A 23,925-nucleotide genomic window follows, 5' to 3' on the forward strand; every position below is an offset into this window, starting at 1 on the left:
TAAGGAGTAAGTGTACTGCACAGCTGCCTGACTGTTTCGGTTATTAATAATAAAAAATGTAATATTATGTAAATATAGGACATAAGAATTAGGAGCAGGAGTAGGCCATCGGGCCCCTCAAGCCTGTTCCGCCAATCAATAAAATCATTGAGGGAAACCGTCTCTCCGCATCTACCACGTCAATACCCTTCAGAATTTTTTATGTTTCAATGAGATCACCTCTCATTCTTCTAAGCTCCAGAGAGTATAGGCTTATTCTGCACAATCTCTCATCAGCAGACAGTCCTCTCATCCCAGCAATCAATCTAGTGAACCTCCGTTGTACCACCTCTAAGGCAAGTGTTTCTTTCCATAGATAGGAGACCAAGACTCTGCACAGTACTCCAGGTGTGGTCTCACCAAGGCTACCCATGGCTACGCTATCTATTCCTTTCCAAACCTTAAAAGCCTCAATCAAATCACCCTTAACCTTCTATATTCCAGGGAATACAAGCCTAGCTTATGCAGTCTTGCCTCATAGTTTAACCCTTGGAGTCCTGGTAACATTCAGGTGAATCTGTGCAACACTCCGTCCAAAGCCAATATATCCTTTCTAAAACGCGATGCCCAGAACTGTAGACAGATGATCCTTTCTGCCTCAATGACATGCATACCTTTCTTAACACTTCGACGATTGGGTTTTTATGGCAGAGCTATGATTTCATAGGAACAGGAGGAGGCCATTCAGCCCCTCGAGCCTGTTCCGCCATTCAAAGACCTGTACCGCGACTCCAATCAAAGCCCCACTCACCAGCACATGCTGCTGCACTGTCTATAATGGTAACAGATAAGAGAGCCACTGTTGACTGAGAAGGGGAAACACTAGTTCAATTTAATGACCCAAAAATCACGTCACAGCGCAGACAATGTGGATCTCCGCACTCGAATCTTCCACCCTTCGCTCCCATCGAACAAGCCTCGCTGCCGGTTAGCATATCCTCTCTGAATTTACCTCAGTAAGTTCATCAGAGCTTAGTGCCTCCCTCCCCCGCTCCATTTTAGATATCGGCCGGTTATTTCCTCGAGGTTCCCGCTGTGGTGTATTTGCTTCACGGGTTCTTTGCTTAAGAATTCATAGCAACACATTGCTATTAAGAACTAGTTGGTTTATTAGCAAAAGGTTTAACAATCACACTACACATTACCAGTTCATCCACCAGGCTCACAACCACCTGCCTCATCAGGGATCCCCCAAACCCAACTGGCTGGAGTTTTATTGAGTCTTTGAGAACATCACGTGACTGGCTAAGCCACTCCCAACTCAACAGCTCTACAACTGTTTTAAGTTGAAACCATAAATCAATTGCCCCCTTATTAAAGAGGGGCACTAAAACCGACACATTAAACAAATTAAACTTTTGACAGTAAACTTAATTCAAATTAAAATTTGGTTGCCGGGAGTGATGATGCACTCCAGTTTTCGGTGCCCACCTCTCGCAGAAGGCCGCGAGCGTACCGGTGAACACCGCGTGCTCCATCTCCAGGAACACCAGGAATGTAACCGTGGAAGAGAGGCAGGCAGTCGGGCTGAACAACCCCCTCGACCGCCTGCTGCCTGGACCAGCTGATGGCCACTTTGGCCATGCCCAGGAGCAGTCCCACGTGGAGGCCTTCCGAACTGCCCGCTCCCCTCCGCACAGGGTGCCCAAAGATCAAGAGCAAACCTGTGAGCATAGTCACAGGTGCCTACAGTACAACTGCCGGCAAAGTTATGCAGCAGAGTGTCAGCACCTCCAAGGAAATTGGTGGCTATAGTTCCCATCGACCTGAAGTCCTCAAATAATGAATTGGCTGTCCTCGGCATCGCAGTGGAGTTCCAATACCATCAGTTATTTATAGATTTTTCTTTCTGCTTCCTTTAATGTGCAAGCATTATTGTAACACAATTTACCATCACGATAATCTCTTAACTGGCTGTTGTGGGTGAAAAGGAATATCCGAGAAGGAAAGGAAACTATAAGTTGAGGATGAGGTGAAGTTAAGATTGCCATCTGTGGACATATTCCTGGCGGTTTTATCACATGACTTCCCGCCCCCAGGCTCCCGCCATTGGTCGTCCAACACGTCAATCCTCACCTCCGTCCCACACCAACTGGAAAGCGAACAGACTCTTCCTTACCCAATTAGATGATTCTTGACAGTCAAACAATCTTTAGAAGAATGAGAGGGGACCTCATAGAAACATATAAAATTCTGACGGGATTGGACAGGTTAGATGCAGGAAGAATGCTCCCGATGTTGGGGAAGTCCAGAACCAGGGGTCACAGTCTAAGGATAAGGGGTACGCCATTTAGGACCGAGATGAGGAGAAACTTCTTCGCTCAGAGTATTGTGAACCTGTGGAATTCTCTACCACAGAAAGTTGTTGAGGCCAGTTCATTAGATAGGGAGTTAGATGTGGCCCTTATGGCTAAAGGGATCAAGGGATATGGAGAGAAGGCAGGAATGGGGTACTGAAGTTGCATGATCATATTGAATGGTGGTGCAGGCTCGAAGGGCCAAATGGTCTACTCCTGCATCTATTTTCTATGTTTCTATGTTTCTATGTTTCTATGTTTCTATGTTTATTCCAACTCCAATATTTTTTGAACTAATAAACAAAAATGGTGAAGAAATGAGATAAAAAAGACCCCACCATTTTTAATAACGCCCCTATGATTTTTTGGCCCAGGTTTATTGTTCCCAATAGTGTCCTGGTGATTAATATTCAATTCCTGGAGACTCCAGAACTATCCTGGGGCGGGTTGGCAACCCCTCGGTGAAGTGTCTCTCTTCTGCAAAGGGGCTGGCTCGAGAGGCCTGTGCAGAGGAACATAGGAACAGAAGGAGGCCATTCAGCCCCTCAAACCTGTGCCACCATTCAATGAGATCATGGCTAATCTGTGACGAACTCCACCCACCCACCTTGGCTACATGTCCCTCAATACCCTTGGTGAGAAAAAAAACCTCTCCAACTCAGAGCTGAAATGATTAATTGAGCCAGCATCTTCTGCTTTTCGTGGGAGAGAGTTCCCACTTCTACCACCCATTGCATGAAGAAGTGTTTCCCCAACTTCTCTCCTGAATGGGCTGGCTCTGATTTTAAAGTTGTGTTCCCCGTTTCCTAGATTCCCCCACCAGCGGATAAAGGATTTTCTCTATCTACCCTATCTGTTCCTTTCACAACCCGAACAACCTCAATGAAATCACCCCCTTAACCTTCTCTATTCCAGTGAATACACAGGCTAGTTTATGTAATCTCTCCTCATAATCTAACCCTTAGAATCCATTATGGGTACGGTAGCATAGCGGTTATGTAACTGGACTAATGATCCAGAAATATCAGTTCAAATCCCACCATGGCAGCTGGAGAATTTAAATTCAGTTAATTACATAAATCTGGAATTGCAAAGCTAGTGTCAGTAATGGTGACCATGAAACTACTGAATTGTTGTAAAAACCCAACTGGTTCACCAATGTCCTTTAGGGAAGGAAATCTGTTTCCCTTCCCTGGTCTGGCCTATATGTGACTCCAGACCCACAGCAATGTGGTTGACTCTTAAATGGCCCAGTAAGGCACCACCAAGGTGGTTCACCACTGCCTTCTTGAGGGCAATTAGGGATAGGCAATAAATGCTGGCCTTCCCGGCGATGTCCACATCCAATGAATGAATTTTAAAAAAATTATGCGCAGTACTCATTCATATTCAAAAGGGATATATTCAAAAGGGAGTTAGATGTGGCCCTTATGGCTAAAGGAATCAAGGGGTATGGAGAGAAAGCAGGAGGGGGTACTGAAGTTGCATGATCAGCCATGATCATATTGAATGGTGGTGCAGGCTCAAAGGGCCGAATGACCTACTCCTGCACCTATTTTCTATGTTTCTATTCCAAGGCCAATATCTCCTTTTTAAGCTACAGTGCCCAGAACTGCACACAGCACTCCAGATGTGGTCTAACCAGGGCTTTGTATAGCTGTCTGAGCCTTGTCTGGAGTAAATGAGGGAGGAGGAGAACAAGAAAAGCAAGTCCGACAAAATATTTTAATTTTCTGTTTTAGCGATTGTGGAGAAAAAGGTCCTCTCTGTGAGAACTAATTAGACTCCCAAATGTGTTAATTGTTGAGAAGGAGGATCTTGTTTTATTTATTTTTTTGCATAATGCTTCCAAACAAGGTACAGTTCCTTCATTGCACTGCTGGGAGAAACACACAAGGCTGCTTCAGTTTTTCCCATGCGTTTTGTGAGAGTATGGGACTATATAAATAAGCAAAATTAATTCACGGAACATCGCTAGCATCAGCCCAACCCTGTCAATCTTTTGTGTAAGAACTGCACTTCATAAAGCACTGGCTCATTCAGCACACAATAGAAGTGAATTGAAATCATGCTGTGTGAGGGGGCATGACTAATAAATGGGTTATTTTAAATGTGAATGCCTTCTGTAACATTGCAGAGAAGTATTTTATCCAAATGTATCAATTCTTAATATTACACAGCACGAGTCCAATCTAATAATCTCCCAAACAAGAATGTTTAATCTATTTTGTAGGCCAATAGACTGTACGCAATAGAATCACTGAATTTAAGCCATGTTCCCGTTAATGTGCCCTCACCTCAACATGCCACCACTGACAGCGTTGATGCTCTGATGTAAAATTTATCCGCCAGTGAGGTAAGGGAGTCGAGGGTTATGGGGAGCGGGCGGGGAAGTGGAGTTGAGGCCAGGATCAGATCAGCCATAATCTTAGTGAATGGCGGAGCAGAATCGAGGGGCCAAATGGCCTACACCTGCTCCTATTTCTTATGCTCTTCTGTTCTTATAACTGAGCCGAGAATGGTCCTTTTCAAACCTCCGAGCCCACGAAACTCAAAACGTCAAACGAAGCAACATGAAGACGAATGTTGCAGAATCATGCAACACAGAAGGAGGCTATTCGGCCCCTCGTGGCTGTACCCGCTCTTTCAGACAGCTATTCAATTAGTCCCGCTCCCCTGCTCTTTCCCCCACAGCAATAGAATAGAACCCAGATTCCTGAGCTTTGTCGGCCGGACTGCAAAAGGTCATGGGTCACAGATTGAACATGATGCCCGAGGCTTCTTTCGCTCTGTGTACAGTTTTTTCTTGTACTTTCTAACACTAAATTCCTTCCTCTGCTAACTTTACTGCAGCCGCTAACCCATTTAACATAAGCGAATTAGCAACGTCACTAAGGTAGTGCAAACAGGAAATGAATAGAAACAGGTTGGCCAGTCCCCTATATGTGTCAATGAGCACGCTATACTCTCAAAGCCTCCTTGAAAAAATGCAACATCCCCACCGACACCTGGGAGTCCCTGGCCAAAGACCGCCCTAAGTGGAGGAAGTGCATCCGGGAGGGCGCTGAGCACCTCGAGTCTCATCACCGAGAGCATGCAGAAAACAAGCGCAGGCAGCGGAAGGAGCATGCGGCAAACCAGTCCCACCCTCCCTTACCCTCACCGACTATCTCCCCACCTGTGACAGAGACTGTGGTTCTCGTATTGGACTATACAGCCACCTAAAAACTCATGTTAAGAGTGGAAGCAAGTCTTCCTCAATTCCGAGGGACTGCCTATGATGATGATGATGGCTCTATACCTCTACTTATCGAAACATAGAAATTTACAGTGCAGATGGAGGCCATTTTGGCCCATCGTGTCCGCGCCGGCCAACAAAGAGCCACACGGCCCTCGTTCAGCAGCCCTGAAGGTTACATATAAACCTATGAATAATGAACAATGGCGGACAGGTAAAGAGCATCCGGCCCAACTAGTCCACCCCACACAACTGCAATACCCCTTGCATCGCAATATTTTACACTCCACCCCAACCAGAGCCATACGATCTCCTGGGAGAGGCAAAAAAAACAGATAAAAACCTAGGCGAATTGGGGAAAAAAATCTGGGAAAATTCCTTTCTGACCCATCCATGTGATCAAAACTAGTCCAGGAGATCACTCTGGCTGTATTTGATTCCCTGAAGTACTTACCATCATATCTTATGAAGCCCCGGATCCCATATGCTTTGCTAACTACTCTCTCAATATGTCCTATCACCTTCAAGGATGGGTGGATGGGGGGATTGTCCTTTGAGGAGAGATCGAGTAGACTGGGCCTATATTCTCCAGAGTTTAGAAGAATGAGAGGTGATCTCATTGAAACATACACGATTCTTACAGGGCTTGACAGGGTAAATGCAGGGAGGGTGTTTCCTCTGGCTGGGGAGTCGAGAACCAGGGGTCACAGTCTCAGGATAAGGGGTCGGCCATTTAGGACTGAGATGAGGAGAAACTTCTTCACTCAGAGGGTGGTGAATCTTTGGAATTCTCTACTCCAGAGGGCTGTGGAGGGTCAGTCTTTAAGTATATTCAAGACAGAGATCGATAGATTTTTGGATATTAATGGAATCAAGGGATATGGGGACAGTGCAGGAAAGTGGAGTTGAGGTAGAAGATCAGCCATGCTCTTATTGAATGGCGGAGCGGGCTCGAGGGACCGAATGGCCTACTCCTGCTCCTAATTCTTAAGTTCTTATGTTCTTATAGGATCTATGCACATAAAGCCCAGGTGCCTCTGTCCCTGCACACATACAAAGGGGTGGAATGAAAAAGTTCTTGGACAACAGGAGCAGACCTGGTGACAGCGAATCGGTGGATCATTGTACACCCTACCCCATCGAACTCAGTTGAGTTGGGTGTAAGATGGGTGGCTGATTCACCATGGCATGGTTGGTTCTACTTCCTGAGATCAACAGGATATGGGGATAGTACAGGAAAGTGGAGTTGTTATGTATGAAATAACTCGATAGACTGAAGACTGTAAACTAACACAGGCACAAACCTGGCTCTGCTTTATTAGGGCCCAAAGTGACCTCGTTACATGATGGCTTGCCTTTTATACCTGGCCTGCACACCAGTGTGCACAGCCAAATGACCTCCGACAGTCGCGCCACCTGGTGGCTAGTAACCCCAAGCACTCATACATGACAGGAGTTGAGGTCAACGATCAGCCATGATCTTATTGAATGGCGGAGCGGGCTCGAGGGACCGAATGACCTACTTCTGCTCCTAATTTCTGTGTTCTTAAATTCTCCCCCAAGTTCTGGTTATTTTAAAGTTTCACCACTTTTACAACCTGCAAGCCACGAAGGGCATTAATGTTTTTTTTGGAGATCAGGACATCTTCCGTTAATATCTTGTCCAATCCCGTGCTTCAACAATGTGGCCTCATCCTGTTCCCATCTGTTCAGACTGGGTTGATGAATAGTTTGACAGAAAACCCATTACGCTCTTCTGTTCCTCCCTGAACGCAATCTAGTTTTCAAAATTGTCTTTGCACCACTTTCTCTGGTTCAGCAAAACCACCTTTACTCCCTCACAATCAAGTTGTTATCTCATCCACTTACAGGAGAAATGCAAAATATTAACGACCGCTTTAAACGTCAGGTTAAGTTGGGGAGGCAGTCATTGAGACACAAGTCAAGCTCCAAGGTGGAGTGTTGAAGGGACGCAAGGACTCGAGAAGCAATTGCTTGGAAACCACATACTCAAATGTTCAACTGACTCTAAATTGGCTGGCAACAATAGCAGCGACCATTTTACAGTTCGGTGGGTGTTAGATTTAATTTTCCACAGCCACAGACATCCCGGCTTGATGAGAAGATGACAGTCCTTTTTTTCACTTTCAAAAAACAAAAGGCCTCAGCTGTCTGTGTTTCAATCTGTGTTTTTCCCTCGCTTTTGTTTTGTTGGAGTTATTGAAAATGAGTTTTGCGCGAGAATTGAAATGTAACGACAATTCTGCGATCTATTTGTTTTTTTTAAAGCTCACTTTTTTTAGCCAATGCTGGGCGTGCTGGAGAGTGAGACATTTTCTGTCCGGCAGCTGGTTGACAGCATTAAGTACTCCGAGCTTAAGTGCAGTATGGAGCGAGCGAAATGTAAACTCTGCTCCGCAGAGTGTGGGCGAAAGGTCTTTGTCAATCCAAACCTTCACTCAGCTGTCGGCTCGTGAACTGTACGTGTGATTATCGAACAGAAGGAGTGAGCTGCTGTATCACCAGAGGAAGCCCTTCCTACATTTTAATCTACGGTTGCTTTAGCTACTGTAAAGCATTTGCTTCATGAATTCTTTGCTTAAGAATTCATAGCAACACTCTGTTATTAAGAACTAGTTGGTTTGTTAGCAAAAGGTTTAACAATCCCACTACTCATTACCGGTTCATCCACGACGAGGCAGGTGGTTGTGAGCCTGGTGGATGAACTGCTAATGTGTAGTGTGATTGTAAAACCTGTTTGCTAATAAACCAAACTAGTTCTTAATCATCATCATCATAGGTGGTCCCTCGAACGAGGATGACTTGCTTCCACAAGAGTTCACAGATGTTTCAATGGAGGACCCGATGTTCCAGTCCTGAACTCCAATTGAGGGGGTGGAAGATGCCTGTGCGTGGATTTTTTTAACGTGTGGTGACCGTTGCACACCAGCCACCACACAGGCTCGACAGAGCTAGGCCTTGGTCCAGTGGCAAGGGTTGAACCAGGACGACTGGAGACCTGCTCTGCTGCACGGACCTAGTGCGCGCACATATCGCAGTGTGGGTAGGCCCATGCTGCCCCTGGGCCCTCTGTTCTTCTGGGCCCTGTACCCCCATTAGCCACACCTCCGCCCACGATGTTCCAGGGCCTGGCGCTCCAGCTCTATTTATAGCCCCGACCTGCGGTGGTGTTCTCACACAGTTAGGAAGCATTTAGGAAGGCAAATGGTATGTTGGCCTTCATTCAAGAGAATTTGAGTACAGGAGCAAGGATGTCTTGCTACAGTTAGACAGGGCCTTGGTGAGACCGCACCTGGAGTATTGTGTGCCGTTTTGGTCTCCTTACCTAAGAAAGGATATACTTGCCACAGAGGGAGTGCAGCGAAGGTTCACCAGACTGATTCCTGGGATGGCAGGACTGTTGTATGAGGAGAGATTGGGTCGACTAAGCCTGTATTCACTAGAGTTCAGAAGAATGAGAGGGGATCTCATTGAAACGTATAAAATTCTGACTGGGTTGGATAGACTGGATCCGGGGAGGATATTTCCCCTGGCTGGGAAGTCTAGAACAAGGGGTCACAGTCTCAGGATAGGGGGTAGGAAATTTAGGAGAAAGTTTTTCACTCAGAGGGTGGTGAACCTGTGGAATTCTCTACCACAGAAGGCTGTGGAGGCCAAGTCACTGAATATATTTAAGAGAGAGATAGATAGATTTCTAGAAGCAAAAGACATCAAGGGGTATGGGGAAAAAGCGGGAATATGGTGTTGAGATAGAGGATCAGCCATGATCATATTCAATGGCGGTGCAGACTCGAAGGGTCGAATGGCCTACTACTGCTCCTATTTTCTATGTTTCTATGGGTTCTTTGCTTAAGCATTCATAGCAACACACTGCTATTAAGAACTAGTTGGTTTATTAACAAAATCGCACGATGTATTACTAGTTCATCCACAACGAGGCAGGTGGTTGTGAGCATGGTGGATGAACTGCTAATGTGTAGTGTGATTGTCAAACCTTTTGCTAATAAACCGACTAGTTCTTAATAGCAATGTGCTCAACTATCAAATGGTTTCTCTTTTTCTGTTGAAGCGGCCCGACAGTCTGCGGTTCCATTAACCAACTCCCTGTCGGTTTATTGCAGTAGCGGTGAGAGACAGGGCGGTATGCAGAGGCGAAATGGGCAATGCAGCCTTTGGAGAGCAAAGGAAGTGAAGAACAAAGATCTACACTCTGTTTAAAAAATAAAAAGTATTTCTGCCATTTCCCAGGAACTAAATGATGCTGATGTCGAGGAGTTGGTCAGGCGGTCAATAGGGAGGTTGACAATAATTCGGCAGACCTTTCCATGGACTTTAAACGGCACTCACAGTTGCTTTCGTGGTAAGCACAGGATCTCTCCAGCACTGTGTGATCCCAAGGACCCTTACAAACACAACCTGGAGGTAGGACTCCTTCAACTCATCGGTCAGAATAAATTATATATGCTTAAACTTGTTGATGCTAGGAATGTATTCTATTCCTTTACTATGAGTGATGTTCTCAGTGTTACTGTGCTGTGTTGGGCATGAAAGGTATCTTGTGGGGGCCTATGTTACACGCACACACAAACACAGACATAAGCGCTCGCAAGCACACAATCAAAGGTGTATTTGTGTACACAAGCACACATGTACAGGCAAAAGCTGCATGTGTGTGCACAAGCACACACGTACACGCAAGCACACGTGTAAACACAAACATACATACTCAACCACACACGTACACACAAACACATGCACGCACACGTGCACACATGTACACACAAGCTTAATCACATTCACGTGTGTACAGGCACTCACACACACACGCACACACAAATGCACGCACGCACAGGCACATGCACAGGCTTCAAGAACCAGATGCAAAATATATTGCGCATACTCAGCAGGTCAGGCAGCATCTGTGGAGAGAGAAACAGAGTTAATGTTTCAGGTCGATGACCCTTTTGTGAGTTCTGATGAAACGACATCGACTTAAAACGTTAACTCTGATTCTCTCTCCACAGATGCTGCCTGACCTGCTGAGTAGTCCCAGAATTTTCTATTTTTATTTCAAATATCTGCAGTATTTTGTTGTTGTAGGATCATATACGTGTTTGTGTGTATATATTGGGTGGGATTTTCGGTCTTTTGCCGGTCCTGTTAGCGCCCTGGAACGGAGGCAATGGCAGCAGAGCCAGCTTCCAGCTCCCCGGCAGGGCATTCGCGCCCGATCCGTAGCGCCATGTAGCGCCCCCTGCTGGGACCGCCTGTGAAAGTGGACGGTCCGAGCTGTAGCGGCCGCAGTGAGGTAAGTGATGTCCACCTCAGGTGAGTGTGATTGCTTCTTCTTTTATTTTTTTTGCATTTTATGTTGTGGTGGCGTGAGTTATTTATTGGGATTGATTTTGGTGGGGTGTTTTTCCCGCGCAGGCCTCTCCCGGAGTGCTCCGAGGCCGGCTGTTTAGCTCGGGGATCTTCACCTGCTCAGCCGGCCTAGCGCCCCAAGAGAGACGTGGAAGGCCTCCCTTAGCGCTCCGCTCCACACTCAGGGCCCAGCTGTCCAATTTTGCTGACTGTGAGGCACAAACTGTTCCCGGGCGCAAACTTTACCGCCCCGTCGCCATTACCGCCCCCGAAAAGAGCAGAACCGAAAACCCAGCCCCTTATATCCCAGATTGCCTGATATTTAAATATTTAATGACACAAAAGGGCACATCTAATGAAATTGCCCTTCCGGTGGGGAGCCTCACCTCCGGAAGCGAATATTAGAAAATCACGGTGCCCATAACATTATTTTCCATCCATTATTTTAAATGGGCAATAAAGGGTGGGAGTGCGTCTGCGATTTCCAGAAAGGCGCTTCTGGTGAGCGGGATTTCCCTCCCAAAGCGCAGTATTGTCAGATCGGTGCAATTGCCTTTTTACTTGGATGAATTGTAATGGCTGTATTGAACTATAATGTGTGATATAAATTGTCAAATGCCAATCACACGGGACAGCGGACTACACATCTAGCACACACTGGGATGATGTTTGTAATTTAAAATGACTAGTGGGCTGTATTTTTGCCACCATTGTGCGCCGTTTTTTTTGAATCAGCTGGGTTTTTTTGAGCAACTAAAATTTGCAAGTTTTGCCACCGTTTCTGCACCATCGTGAACTACTTACACCGATTATTTTAGTTGCCGATTTTTTGACAGCACTGGGGGTGCCGGCATCGCCATTTCTGCCTATTTCAGCGAGTTTCACCAACAAGGATTTTTTTCAGAAACGGCGCAGTGCACTGATGGCGGGAGGAGGGAGTAAGAGGGGAGGGAGTAGGGGAGGCATTCGGCCCGGGATAGCAGCAGCACTACTGCTCTGCAATTTCTCATGTCTTGCTGCATCTTGTGCGTTTCCACTTTGCAGCCTCAGCCCTTCAGTGTGTCCCTCGTTACCCTGGCAACCTCGGTTTTTCGGCGCAGACCTTAAGTTCCACGCACAGAGCTTACGGACAATCTGCGCCGCTCCAAAATGAAAGTTTATTCCGGCAAAACTTGCAACTTTTTTTTGGGCTGCAATTGGGCACTAAAACATCGGACGTACCTCGACAACTGCGGCAAAAATCGGCAATGTGGAAAATTGGCCCCTTATATGAATTAACTTTTGGATCAAATGTATTAAATTTATGCGGATTTATTGACGTTTGTTGCGATTACTAATGCAAACCGACTATCGACCCAATCGTAATAAAACTGCTACGATCTTTTTCACCACAACTCTTTTCAGAGTTTAAACATTTCATGAAGAAACAATTCCCTCCCTTCCCAAATCACCGTGAACTTTCGATCAGTCACTAAATACCTGTTATTTGAACTTTAACAACAACAACTTGCATTTATATAGCAGCTTTAGCGTCCAAGGCGCTTCACAGGAGCATTATCAAACAAAGGTTGACCCCAAGCCACATAAGGAGATGTTAACACAGGTTATCAAAAGTTTGAATAAAGAGGTAGGTTTTAAGGAGCACCTTGAAGGAGGAAAACGAGGTAGAGAGATGGAGAGGTTTAGGGAGGGAGTTCCAGAGCTTGGGGCCCAGGCAACAGAAGGCACGGCCACCGATGGTGGAGCGATGAAAATCGGGGATGCACAAGAGGCCGGAATCGGAGGAGTGCAGAGACCTCGGAGAGTTGTAGGGCTGGAGGAGAATGTATGCTGATAAGTAGTCATGTACACCTCCAGCATGGGCAAGTATAGTCTTTTTTTACCCAGTGAGTGGTTAGGATCTGGAATGCACTGCCTGAAAGTGTGGTGGAGGCAGATTCAATCGTGGCTTTCGAAAGGGAATTTGCAGGGCTACGGGGGATGGACAGGGGTGGGGGGGGGGGGGGGGGGACTTGCTGAAATGCTCTTGCTCTTCAATTTCCCCGGAGGCACGATCAACCCCTCCCCCACACCCCTCCGGCAATAACCTCGTTGCGCCCCATTAGCGCCCTCCGGTGGCACTAATGGGCTATAAAAAAAGGGTAATTTCGCCCTCAATATATTTTCTAGGTATTTTGTTATTATAAAAGATGGGAATCCATCATCCTGATGGAAGGATCGCTAATTTCCGCAGCTCCAATAGGCTGCAGCCATTTTGTGAGACGAGGCTCACTTCTTGTCCCCTGTTTTTGTTATCTTTTGTAATCTGAGGAAGGACATTCTTGCGATTGAGAGAATGCAGCAAAGGTTCACCAGACTGATTCCCAGGATGACAGGACTGACATATGAAGAAAGACTGGATCGACTAGGCTTATATTCAATGGAATTTAGAAGAATGAGAGGTGATCTTATAGAAACATATAACATTCTGGTGGGATTGGACAGGTTAGATGCAGGAAGAATGTTCCCAATGTTGGGGAAGTCCAGAACCAGGGGTCACAGTCTAAGGATAAGGGGTAAGCCATTTAGGACCGAGATGAGGAGAAACTTCTTCACTCAGAGAGTTGCGGACATGTGGAATTCTCTACCACAGAAAGTTGTTGAGGCCAGTTCGTTAGATATATTCAAAAGGGAGTTAGATGTGGCCCTTACGGCTAAAGTGATCAAGGGTATGGAGAGAAAGCAGGAATGGGGTACTGAGGTTGCATGATCAGCCATGATCATATTGAATGGCGGTGCAGGCTCGAAGGACTGAATGGCCTACTCCTGCACCAATTTTCTATGTTTCTATGACACAAGTTGTGTTTTATTAAGAAAGGCTTTCCTTCATAATGATTTCCTTGCATTTCAGACTTCCTTCACCCAATCAACCTCCAATGTTAAAAGCCCGGCACTCGTTTTGATATTCAATTTAGTTTACGAGCGCAGAAATACTTGGAATGGGGGCATAAGGAATTGTGATTACTCCGTGTAGCTGATAAACAGCCGGCTGGCTGCCCAGGAAATGATCCCCAAACAACCGAGAATGAAATATGCTATAATTTCGAAAACATAGAATCGCTGCTGATTGGCTAGCAAATTAACATGAATGCTATTAAAAGGTCGCAGATGTGAAAACTAATTAGAATCACGTTATTTACTACAGAGCTTTTCAAACTGCAGTAAATAAGATGATTCTAATTAGAGTCTGTGATATCAATTATTTCCATCAGCGCAGAGATTATAACCCGCACGTTTTAAACAAAAATGGAATATTAAGCAGTCGGGTAGTTAATTAGATTCCACTGATCTAGGTGCTTTATCAGCAGCGGGACGTCCAATAAATCTTGTGCCCGGAAGATTGGAGATCGTTGTTGAGTCTCCTGCGGAAATTCAAACTGACAGCACTCACTTGGTAAGACATCTACCTGGTGATGTTACGTGGAGGAAAGGTTAGATTGTTACACTGGAGTCAATGATTCCCACTGTTATTTCACATCAGGATGTACTGGTAATTCTGCAGCATAGACACTGAGCAGTGAGTTGAATTTGAATTATAAATGCAAAATTTAGACAAACACAATCTCAATTTTCAGCAACATTGAGCAACTTTTGAGAGGCTTTGAGGTAAAATTTTTGATAGCACTGGATTGAAAATTGCTCCGGCCCCACAATAGGCGGGCGATTCAGTCCGGCAGCTTGTTCCTCAGGTGGAAAAGGCAAAAATAAAACACCCTATTTTGTTACAACTCGTTGTGGTGCCTCTTGTGCTGTGGAGTTCATGCCTCATTCATGCTGACTTAATCTCCAGACTCAACTACTCCATCATCATCATCATAGGCAGTCCCTCGAAATCGAGGAAGACTTGCTTCCACTCTAAAAGTGAGTTCTCAGCTGACTGAACAGTCCAATATGGGAATTACAGTCTCTGTCACAGGTGGGACAGACAGTGGTTGAGGGAAGGGGAGGGTGGGACAGGTTTGCCGCACGCTCCTTCCGCTGCCTGCGCTTGATTTCTGCACGCTCTCGGCGACGAGACTCGAGGTGCTCAGCGCCCTCCCGGGTGCTCTTCCTCCACTTCGGGCCAGGGGTTCCCAGGTGTTGGTGGGGATGTTGCATTTTATCAGGGAGGCTTTGAGGGTGTCCTTGAAACGACCCTCTGCCCACCTGGGTCTCGCTTGCCATGTTGGAGTTCCGAGTAGAGCATTTGCTTTGGGAATCTTGTGTCAGGCATGCGAACAATGTGGCCCGCCCAACGGAGCTGGTCGAGTGTGGTCACTACTTCAATCCTCTCCTGGCCGGCCTCCCATCTTCCACCCTCCATGATCTTGAGTTTATCCAAAGTTCTGCAGCCCATATTCTAACCTATATTAAAATTCTCATCCTTATTTTCAAATCCCTCCCTGGCCTCAACCCCCTCCCTATCTCTGTAACCTCCTCCAGCCCTACAACCCTCCAAAATCTCTGCACTCCTCAAATTCTGGCCTCTTGGGCATCCCCAACATCCTTCATCCCACCATTGGCGGCCGTGCCTTCAGCTGTCTGGACCTTAAGCTCTGGAAATTCCTCCCCAAACCTCCTTGGCTCCTTACCTCTCTCTCCTCCTTTATGCTGCTTAAAACCTACCTCTTTGAACAAGCAATTGGTCACCTGCATTAATGTTTCAGTCTTTGGCTCCACCTCAATTTTTGTCTAATTACACTCCTGTGAAGTGCCTTGTAACATTTTACTCCTGTAGTGTCAGCTGTGGCTCAGTGGGTCGCACACTTACCACTGAGTCAGAAGGTTGTGGGTTCAAGTCCTCCTCCAGAGACTTGGGTGTAAAAAAAATCTAGGCTGACACTTCAATGCAGTGCTGAGGGAGTGCTGCACTGTTGGAGGTGCCGTATTTCAGGTGAAATGTTAAAACATCTGCTCTCTCAAGTGGACATAAAAGATCTCCTGGCACTATTTCAAAGAAGAGCAGGGGATTTAACCTCTGGTGTCCTGGGGTCACTATTTATCCCTTAATCAACATAACAAAAACAGATTATCTGGTCATTGTCACATTGCTCTTTGTGGGAGCTTGCTGTGTGCAAATTACAACAGTGACTACACTCCAAAAGTACTTCATTGGTTGTAAAGCACTTTGGGACGTCTGGTGGTCATGAAAGGCGCTATATAAATGCAAGTCTTTCTTTCTCTATATTTAAAGGTGCTTTATAAAGGCAAGTTGCTGTTGGTACATAAGTTACTAAACTCAGCTGTGCACTCATTTTGACTGCCAAGGTGTCTAACTATTTCTATGAAAGATATTCACCAGCACACACATTCCACTATAGATTACAAGATAATTCACCCACGATATCTTGCTTCAAGCAACCTTCTTTTTATTTTAAACATATATATTTTATTAACCATTAGGAACCTTTGTGCAGCTCACCTGCAATCCTCTTTCACTCTGAGCTTAAAATATTAAAGTGTCAGAGTGAGGTAGAAGTTGCTGAGACCAAGGTCCAAGATACCACCCTGTTAGTCCCATGATACAACAATAACGGAGTTGGACCAATCACAGCAATCAATGCCTTATCAATTAATCTGCAACAGACCCAGACATGAGGTGAGGAACCCACCCAGTGACGGAGAGCTTCAGGAACCACAGGTCCAAAGTCACCTGTTCTTCCCAAGCACTCCACATGCCATGTCCCAATTTACTCATGTACTGTATCCCAAAATATCTATTCTCTGAAAGAAATCTAATGTCGAATCATAAAATGGATAAACAATATTCTACTTCCTGCTTTAAAGGGAATAAGGGGTTATGGGGAGCGGGCAGGGAAGTGGACCTGAGTCCATGATCGGATCAGCCATGATCGTATTAAATGGCGGAGCAGGCTCGAGGGGCCATATGGCCGACTCCTGCTCCTATTTCTTACATTCCTATGTTCGTATGTAAGTTGGTACGTGAACAGGAATTAAGTAGATAAGGGGCTGGGTTTTCGGCTTTGATGATTTCGGGGGAGGTAATGACGGCGGGGCGGTGAAGTTTGCGCCCGGGAACAGTTTGCGCCTCAGTCAGCAATATTGGGCAGCTGAGTTCTTGAGTGTGGGGCGGAGCTCTAAGGGAGGTGCTGCACACCTCTCTTCGGGCGCTAGGCCGGCTGAGCAAGCGAAAATCCCCGAGCTAAACAGCCGGCCCGGGAGTGCTCTAAGAGAGGCCCGGGGAGAAAAAAAAATAAACACTAGAAACATACTCAATACGTAGCCTACGCCACCTCAACATAAATCGCAAAGAAAAAGGAAAAACAATCACACTTACCTGAGGTGGACATTATTTACCTCACTGCGGCCGAGCTCGGTCGGACCACCCGCTTTCAAAGGCGGTCCCAGCAGGGGGCGCTGCGGGGCGTATGGGTCGGGTGGGGGGAAGTCAAAAAGCGAGCTGGTTTCGCAACTAGGGGCGGTGCTCACTGGCTCAACTCTCCGGGCGGTAATGCTCCGTGCCCCGCCGAAGCCGACCCCGAAAACCCCCGCGGGGCGCTGGAAGCTGGCTGCCTGCCCAGAAGAGCTCACCGCCGGCATTGCCGTTCCTCCGGGGGCGAAAACAGAGGTGGACAGCACCGGAAAATCCAGCCCAACATATCTTAATTAAATTAGTGAATGCTTCCACCTCATTCAAATCCCAATGTCTTGGAGGCCTAGCTTCTCAGCAGTCTTATTAGTCGAGAGTTTGGAAAAAGAGAGGGGCAGACCCTCTCTGGTATTTCCAACACGGTGACGCTGTTGGAAATGGTCAGTGAGCTTTTATCGCGCCCTCAATTTTAAGCGGGAGGGGGGGGGGGGGGTTGAATTCCAGCCTCCTGTCTTCTCCCGACAAGCCCATTGGGCTGGAATCTGCATTGTTTCACCGCCCAGTTTCTGGGCGGTATTGGCCGTTTTGGGCGATACCCAAGTCGGCGAGAAATTGCCCAGCTGAGTTATGCCGGCGGTTTCGAGGTGCCGCTGGGGAGCGCACCACCGGCGTGCACCGTCCTCAGATCGCCCTGGCGCGATCTTTGGCTCAGCGGTGACCCGTAGGTAAGGATTAAAAAAAAAAACGCTCACGAGAATCAGCGAAGCTGGGTGGTAGGTGAGTAGTCCTGCAACAAAAAGGTAAGTGATTGATTTTGCTACTCATTATTTTAAAATTCTGTTGTGGTGATTAAGTAAAAAGGGTCCCGAGAATGTTTTTATGATTTTTTTAATTTTATGTTTTTAGAAAAAAATTTATTAGTGCTTTTCTCCTCCTTGGCCCAACCTGCAGTTTGGTATAAATTTTTAGTAAATGTATTAATTATCGGCCATTTTCTTTAAGAACCGCCCAATCGGCCCAACATTCCACTTTTTCATCCAGAATCGTGGTGCAACGCCCATTTTTTCTGCTGGGCGGATTTTTTTCTTTTTTGGGGGGAATTTTTTGCCGACAATAAAGTTGGCGGTCTTTTGGGCGGCAATCGGGCACTGGTGGATTGTTTAGAAATTCTAGCCCATTCTCCTTATTCGGCTTGAAACAGAACAACATTGATCGAGGTGGACCGCAGACTGGGCTCAGATGGATTTACGCGGGTGTGACCTTTATAACTCATTTGCTGCCATGTGTTATGAGTCAGTTCGTGCTGAGCTTACGCAGTTTCCGTGGTGTCTTTCTCCGTATTGCTTAGTGTCTGCTGCGTTCTATTAAATTCCTTTTCCTATTAATACACAATGTGGGGCCCACACCTGTAATATGTGCACCTGTGAGCATGCTCACAGGTTTGGCACCCTGTGCGGAGGGGAGCCGGCAGGTCCGAGGGCCTCCTCGTAGGGACTGCTCCTGGGCACGGCCAAGGGGGCCATCAGCCGGTCCAGGCAGCGGGCGGTCGAGGGAGTCGTTCAGCCTGACTGCCTGCCTCTCTTCCGCGGTTACATCCGAGCCAGGGTATCCCTGGATATGGAGCACACGGTGTCCACCGGTATGCTCGTGACCTTCTGCGAGAGGTGGGCACCGGAGGGACTGGAGTACATCATCATCCCCGGCAACCAAATTTTAATTTGATCTTAATGTCTAAAGTTTAATTTGGTTCAGTTTTCAGTTTTTGTGCCCCCCACCCCCCACACCTTTTAGCCAGGGGCCACTTGTATAATTTGTGTTTTTAGCGCCCTCAAAAAAAAACATGGGGGCACTTGAAAAGGCTTTGGAGTGTGCCTCCACTTTAATCAGGGGGAAACTTGATTACTGATACAAGTAAAATAGTTGTAGAGCTGTTGCTTTGTGAGTGGCTTAGCCAATCACGTCATGTTTACAAGACTCAATAAAACCCCAGCCATTTGGGTCTCGGTCATCCACAATGAGGCATGCAGTTGTGAGCCCGATGGATGAACTGGCAATGTGTACTGTGATAGCTTCGAGGGACTGCCTATGATGATGATTGTTAAACCTTTGCTAATAAACCAACTAGTTCTTAGTAGTCATGTGCTGCTATGAATTCTTAAGCAAAGAACCCATGAAGCAAGTACATTACAACAGTATCATTGATTTTTGCAAACTGCACAAATTACCTCTGAACGCTCCTGCCACTGATGCGCAATAATTGCCTGAGATCATTATCCTGGCTTGTCTCTTAATTGTTTCATTGCATTGTGAGAGGTTGGCATGAATCGCAAAACATTAACACCGTGGCTTGGATCCTACACAGATCACCAATCTCTACATCTACGACACCGTGGTGTTGCTGGCACATGCCTTTCACAAGAAGCTGGAGGATCGGAAATGGCACAGTATGGCCAGCTTGACATGTATCAGGAAGAGCTCCAAGCCTTGGCAAGGTGGACGCTCCATGTTAGAGACCATCAAGAAGGTACTGTCAGCTGCTACACACACAAGTCGTATATTTGTGCCTGTGTGATGTTTGATTAACAAAATATCGACAACAAAGACTACCCCCCGTAAAGGCATGTCTCATTTATTTTGTGATCCCGTGAATTATTGGCCCTGAAATTCCGGTTTGGCCTTCCCACGGGCATTTTAGAGAAAAAATACGCACCTACCTTAAGCTGCTGCCCACGTTGGACTTTCCGATGCTGAGGCCTCTCCTGACTGCCAGTCGCAGTGCGTCCACGTCGACGCGTGCGCAGGCCTCGAGCTGGAGTCACATGGCTCTGGGCAGCCAATCAGGTAAAGTATCATAGTAATAGGAGTTCCACAGGGTCCTAAACTCCTATTACTATGATTGTGATAGAGCCCGAAACACCCAAAACACTAATAAAAAATAGAAAATAACTGCACTACATTTATTTAAATTAAAATTATTAATATCTTAAAAAAATATATATTTTCCCGATTTTTAAAAAAGATTTTTTAAATAAACTTACCGTTGTGGGGAGGGTTTTTAATGATAACATATGTTTTAATAACGTTATTTTTATATGTTTTTGTGTTTTTTAAAACACTTGCGCCTGTAAAAGTAGACTATGTGCCTGCTTTTTCAGGCGCAAGATTTTTGAGGACCTTTGTAAGCGTAAATACCGGAAATTTCCACTCACCAGTGTCCTCGCTCCCGATATGCGGCCATCTGACAAGCCAGAAACTTGACAGATCGGAAAAGCCGGTTTCCAGCGCATGCGCATTGCGTGCTGAAAACCGGCTTTTCCAATGCCTTCCCGGGTCCGTAGGAACTTTGTGCGGAATCGGGAAGGCCGGAATTGTTGGCCCATTGTATCCTAAATCTGAGGGTGTTTGACAGGGTAAAACTGTTTCCACTAGCAGGAGGGTCAGTAACCAGAGGACACAGATTTGAGATAATTGGCAACAGCACCAGAGGGGTAGATGAGGAGAAATATTTTTACGGAGCAAGTTGTTATGATCTGGAAAGAGTGGTGGGAGCAGATTCAACAGTAACTTTCAAAAGGGAATTGGATAAGTACTAGAAGGGGGAGATTTTGTAGGGCTGGAGGGGGACGGATAGGGGGAGTGGGACTAATTGCATCGCTCTTTCAAAGAGCCGGCACAGGCACGATGGGTCGAATGGCCTCCTTCTGTGCCGTATGATTCTCTGAAGTAGAAACACAGGTCTGTTTACAACCTAAGTGAAGGTAAAGTTGCTTAATATTAAGTCAGTTTTGTTGCGACTTGTCGATATAATTATGGACAAAAGTTTTCTACAAACTTTGACTTAAAATAAATGTCAGAACATTTATTAATGCCAGCCTGCACCTTCTGTAGATAAAAAATTACTTGTATACCACCGGTATAATGAAGGTCATTGACACAAAGGTTTTACAGCGTAATTTTTAAAATAAACTTTGCCTTAAAAATATTCTGTGATGTATTTAGGAGTGGTGGAGCTTCATTGATACATCTGAAAATGGCTTTTATCTAAAAAAAATAAGCATTTTTAATTTGAGTGTCTAGTCTACCACTTACGAGTAACCCGAGTTTAAATTACTGAAAATTACTTTTAAAAAAACACTACACAGAGCCATTTACTCGTTACATTGCTGTATAATTGTCAGTAAATTCTTAGGAAATGTAAAAAAAAAGTCATACTTAAAACCTTTCAACTGGTTCCTATTAGTGTCCTTGCATCTAAAATAGAAAGCTTGATTTTAAAAGCCTCCTCAAGGGCCCGCAAACATAAGAACATAAAAAATAGGAGCAGGAGTAAGCCATTTGGCCCCTCGAGCCTGCTCCGCCATTTAATAAGATCATGGCTGATCTGGGCTCAGCTCCACCTCCCCGCCCGCTCCCCATAACCCTTTACTCCCTTATCGCTCAAAAATCTGTCTATCTCCGCCTTAATTATATTCAATGACCCAGCCTCCAAAGCTCTCTGGGGCAGAGAATTCCACAGATTCATGACCCTCTGACAGAAGAAATTCCTCCTCATCTCAGTTCTAAATGGGTGACCCCTTATTCGGAAACTATGCCCCCTCGTTCTAGATTCCCCCACGAGGGGAAACATCCTCTCTGCATCTACCCTGTCCAGCCCCCTCAGTATCCTATATGTTTCAATAAGATCACCTCTCATTCTTCTAAACTCCAATAAGTATAGGCCCAACCTGCCCAAACGGGCCCAATTAGCGGAAACTTGCCATTCCGATTAATTTGATCAGGGGGCGGGGCCAGGTTTGTGGGCGGGGCCAGCTTTCAGCATGACTTTTTAAAACCTGGGGCAAAAAGCTCGCGTAAACTCGATTGGCGCTGGACGTAATTTGCGTTTTAAAGTTCCGCAATCTCTTTCGCTGGTTTTGCCGATTTTGGGAAAATTGCGCTGCCAAACACCAGTGCAGCCGTGCGGGAACTCCTCTTCTCTGTTTTTTCAGTACGGTAGCATAGTGGTTAGGTTACTGGACTAGTAATTCAGAGGCCTCGTCTAATCATCCTGGGACATGAGTTCAAATCCCACCACGGCAGCTGGGGGAATTTAAATTCAGTTAATTAAATAAATCTGGAATTAAAATGCTAGTATCAGTAATGGTGACCATGCAACTACTGGATTGTGGTTTAAAAAAAAACATAAGGAAATCTGCTGTCCTTACCCGGTCTGGCCTATATGTGACCCACGGCAATGTGGTTGTCTCTAAAATGGCAGCTCCACCACCATCATCTCCAGGGCAATTAGGGATGGGATGGGCAATAAATGCCGGTGTTGCCAGTGACTTCCAGATCCAATGAATGGATATTTAAAAAGAATCGGTTCTGTAATGTATAGATTTGATCGAATGGTGTATCATCAGCACAGGCAACTCTCGACACATGACTTGTTTGAAAATGTTTTTTTTTTCCCCCAGGGTGGAGTAACTGGGATGACTGGGTTTCTGCAATTTAAAGATCATGGTGGAAATCCCAACGTGCAGTTTGAAATTCTGGGCACAAACTATGGCGAAGACTTGGGGAGAGGGATTCGCAAAGTAAGTGAGCTGCTGTCAGAAAATGATTCACGTTTGAATATTGTTTCATTTTGATCTCAATGTCAAAACAATCCTAGCGTGTGTCTGCACGCGTGTGAATTTCTTTATTCATTAAAATTTTGTCCTGACTTTGTTGAGGGATATCGGTGCTGGCAATAACAACAGGAACTTGTATTTATATAGCGCCTGTAACATAGTGAAATGTCCCAAGGCACTTCACAGGGGTATTATGAGATAAAACAAATTTGACACTGAGATATATAAGGAGAAATCGGGGCAGGTGACCAAAAACTTGGTTAAAGGGGTAGGCTTTAAGAAGCGTCTTGAAGGAGGAAAGAGAGGTAGAGAGGCGGAGAGGTTTAGGCAGAGAGTTCCAGAGCTTGGGGCCCAGGCAGCTGAAGGCACGGCCGCCGATGTTGGAGCGATGAAAATCAGGGATGTGCAAGAGGCCAGAATTGGAGGAGCTCAGAGATCTCGGAGGCTTGGAGCTGGAGCAGGTTACAGAGATAGGGAGGGGCGAGGCCATGGAGGGACTTGAAAATAAGGATGAGAATGATTAAATCGAGGTGTTGCTGGCTCAGGAGCTAATGTAGGTCAGCGAGCACAGAGGGTGATGAATTATTTTCCCATATCAGCCCTGCAGTCTCCACAACCTCTGAATTGTTCATGTATCCACTTCCACCCCACACTTAGCATTTCCGTTGCTTCCCTGAGCTAGATTGTCAATTTCGATTGTCAACTTATCAGCAGTTTGGTGCGGGGAAGGGGGACGGGGGAGGGGGGGCGGGCGGGGGGGGTGGGGGTGGGGAAGGCATACTAATTGGCAACTGGTTTGAGTCTTTCCAAATGCATTTCCTATACGTTTGGTAGGAAGAATAGAAAACAAGAATATTTTTTAAATTGTGAGAAACTGTTAAATGTTGGTGTTCAGAGAGATTTGGGTGTCCTCCTGCAAGAAACACAGAAAGCTAACATGCAGGTACAGCAAGCAATAAGGAAGGCAAATGGCATGTTGGCCTTTATTGCAAGGGGGTTGGAGTA

The 23,925-nt window shown here is 46.0% G+C and overlaps 1 protein-coding gene across 1 annotated transcript in view; it reads left to right on the forward strand.

The window, feature by feature from the left end:
* Window positions 1-23,925, forward strand: part of grid2 (glutamate receptor, ionotropic, delta 2) — a 467,741-nt gene that overhangs the window by 92,505 nt on the left and 351,311 nt on the right. Inside the window, exons 5-7 of the mRNA XM_070859425.1 lie at window positions 9,844-10,017; window positions 19,671-19,832; window positions 22,765-22,884. Coding sequence (XP_070715526.1) covers window positions 9,844-10,017; window positions 19,671-19,832; window positions 22,765-22,884 — 456 coding nt within the window. The remainder of the gene's footprint in view (window positions 1-9,843; window positions 10,018-19,670; window positions 19,833-22,764; window positions 22,885-23,925) is intronic.

The sequence above is a fragment of the Pristiophorus japonicus genome, chromosome 2 (genome assembly GCF_044704955.1).
Source record: "Pristiophorus japonicus isolate sPriJap1 chromosome 2, sPriJap1.hap1, whole genome shotgun sequence".
Lineage (NCBI taxonomy): Eukaryota > Metazoa > Chordata > Chondrichthyes > Pristiophoridae > Pristiophorus > Pristiophorus japonicus.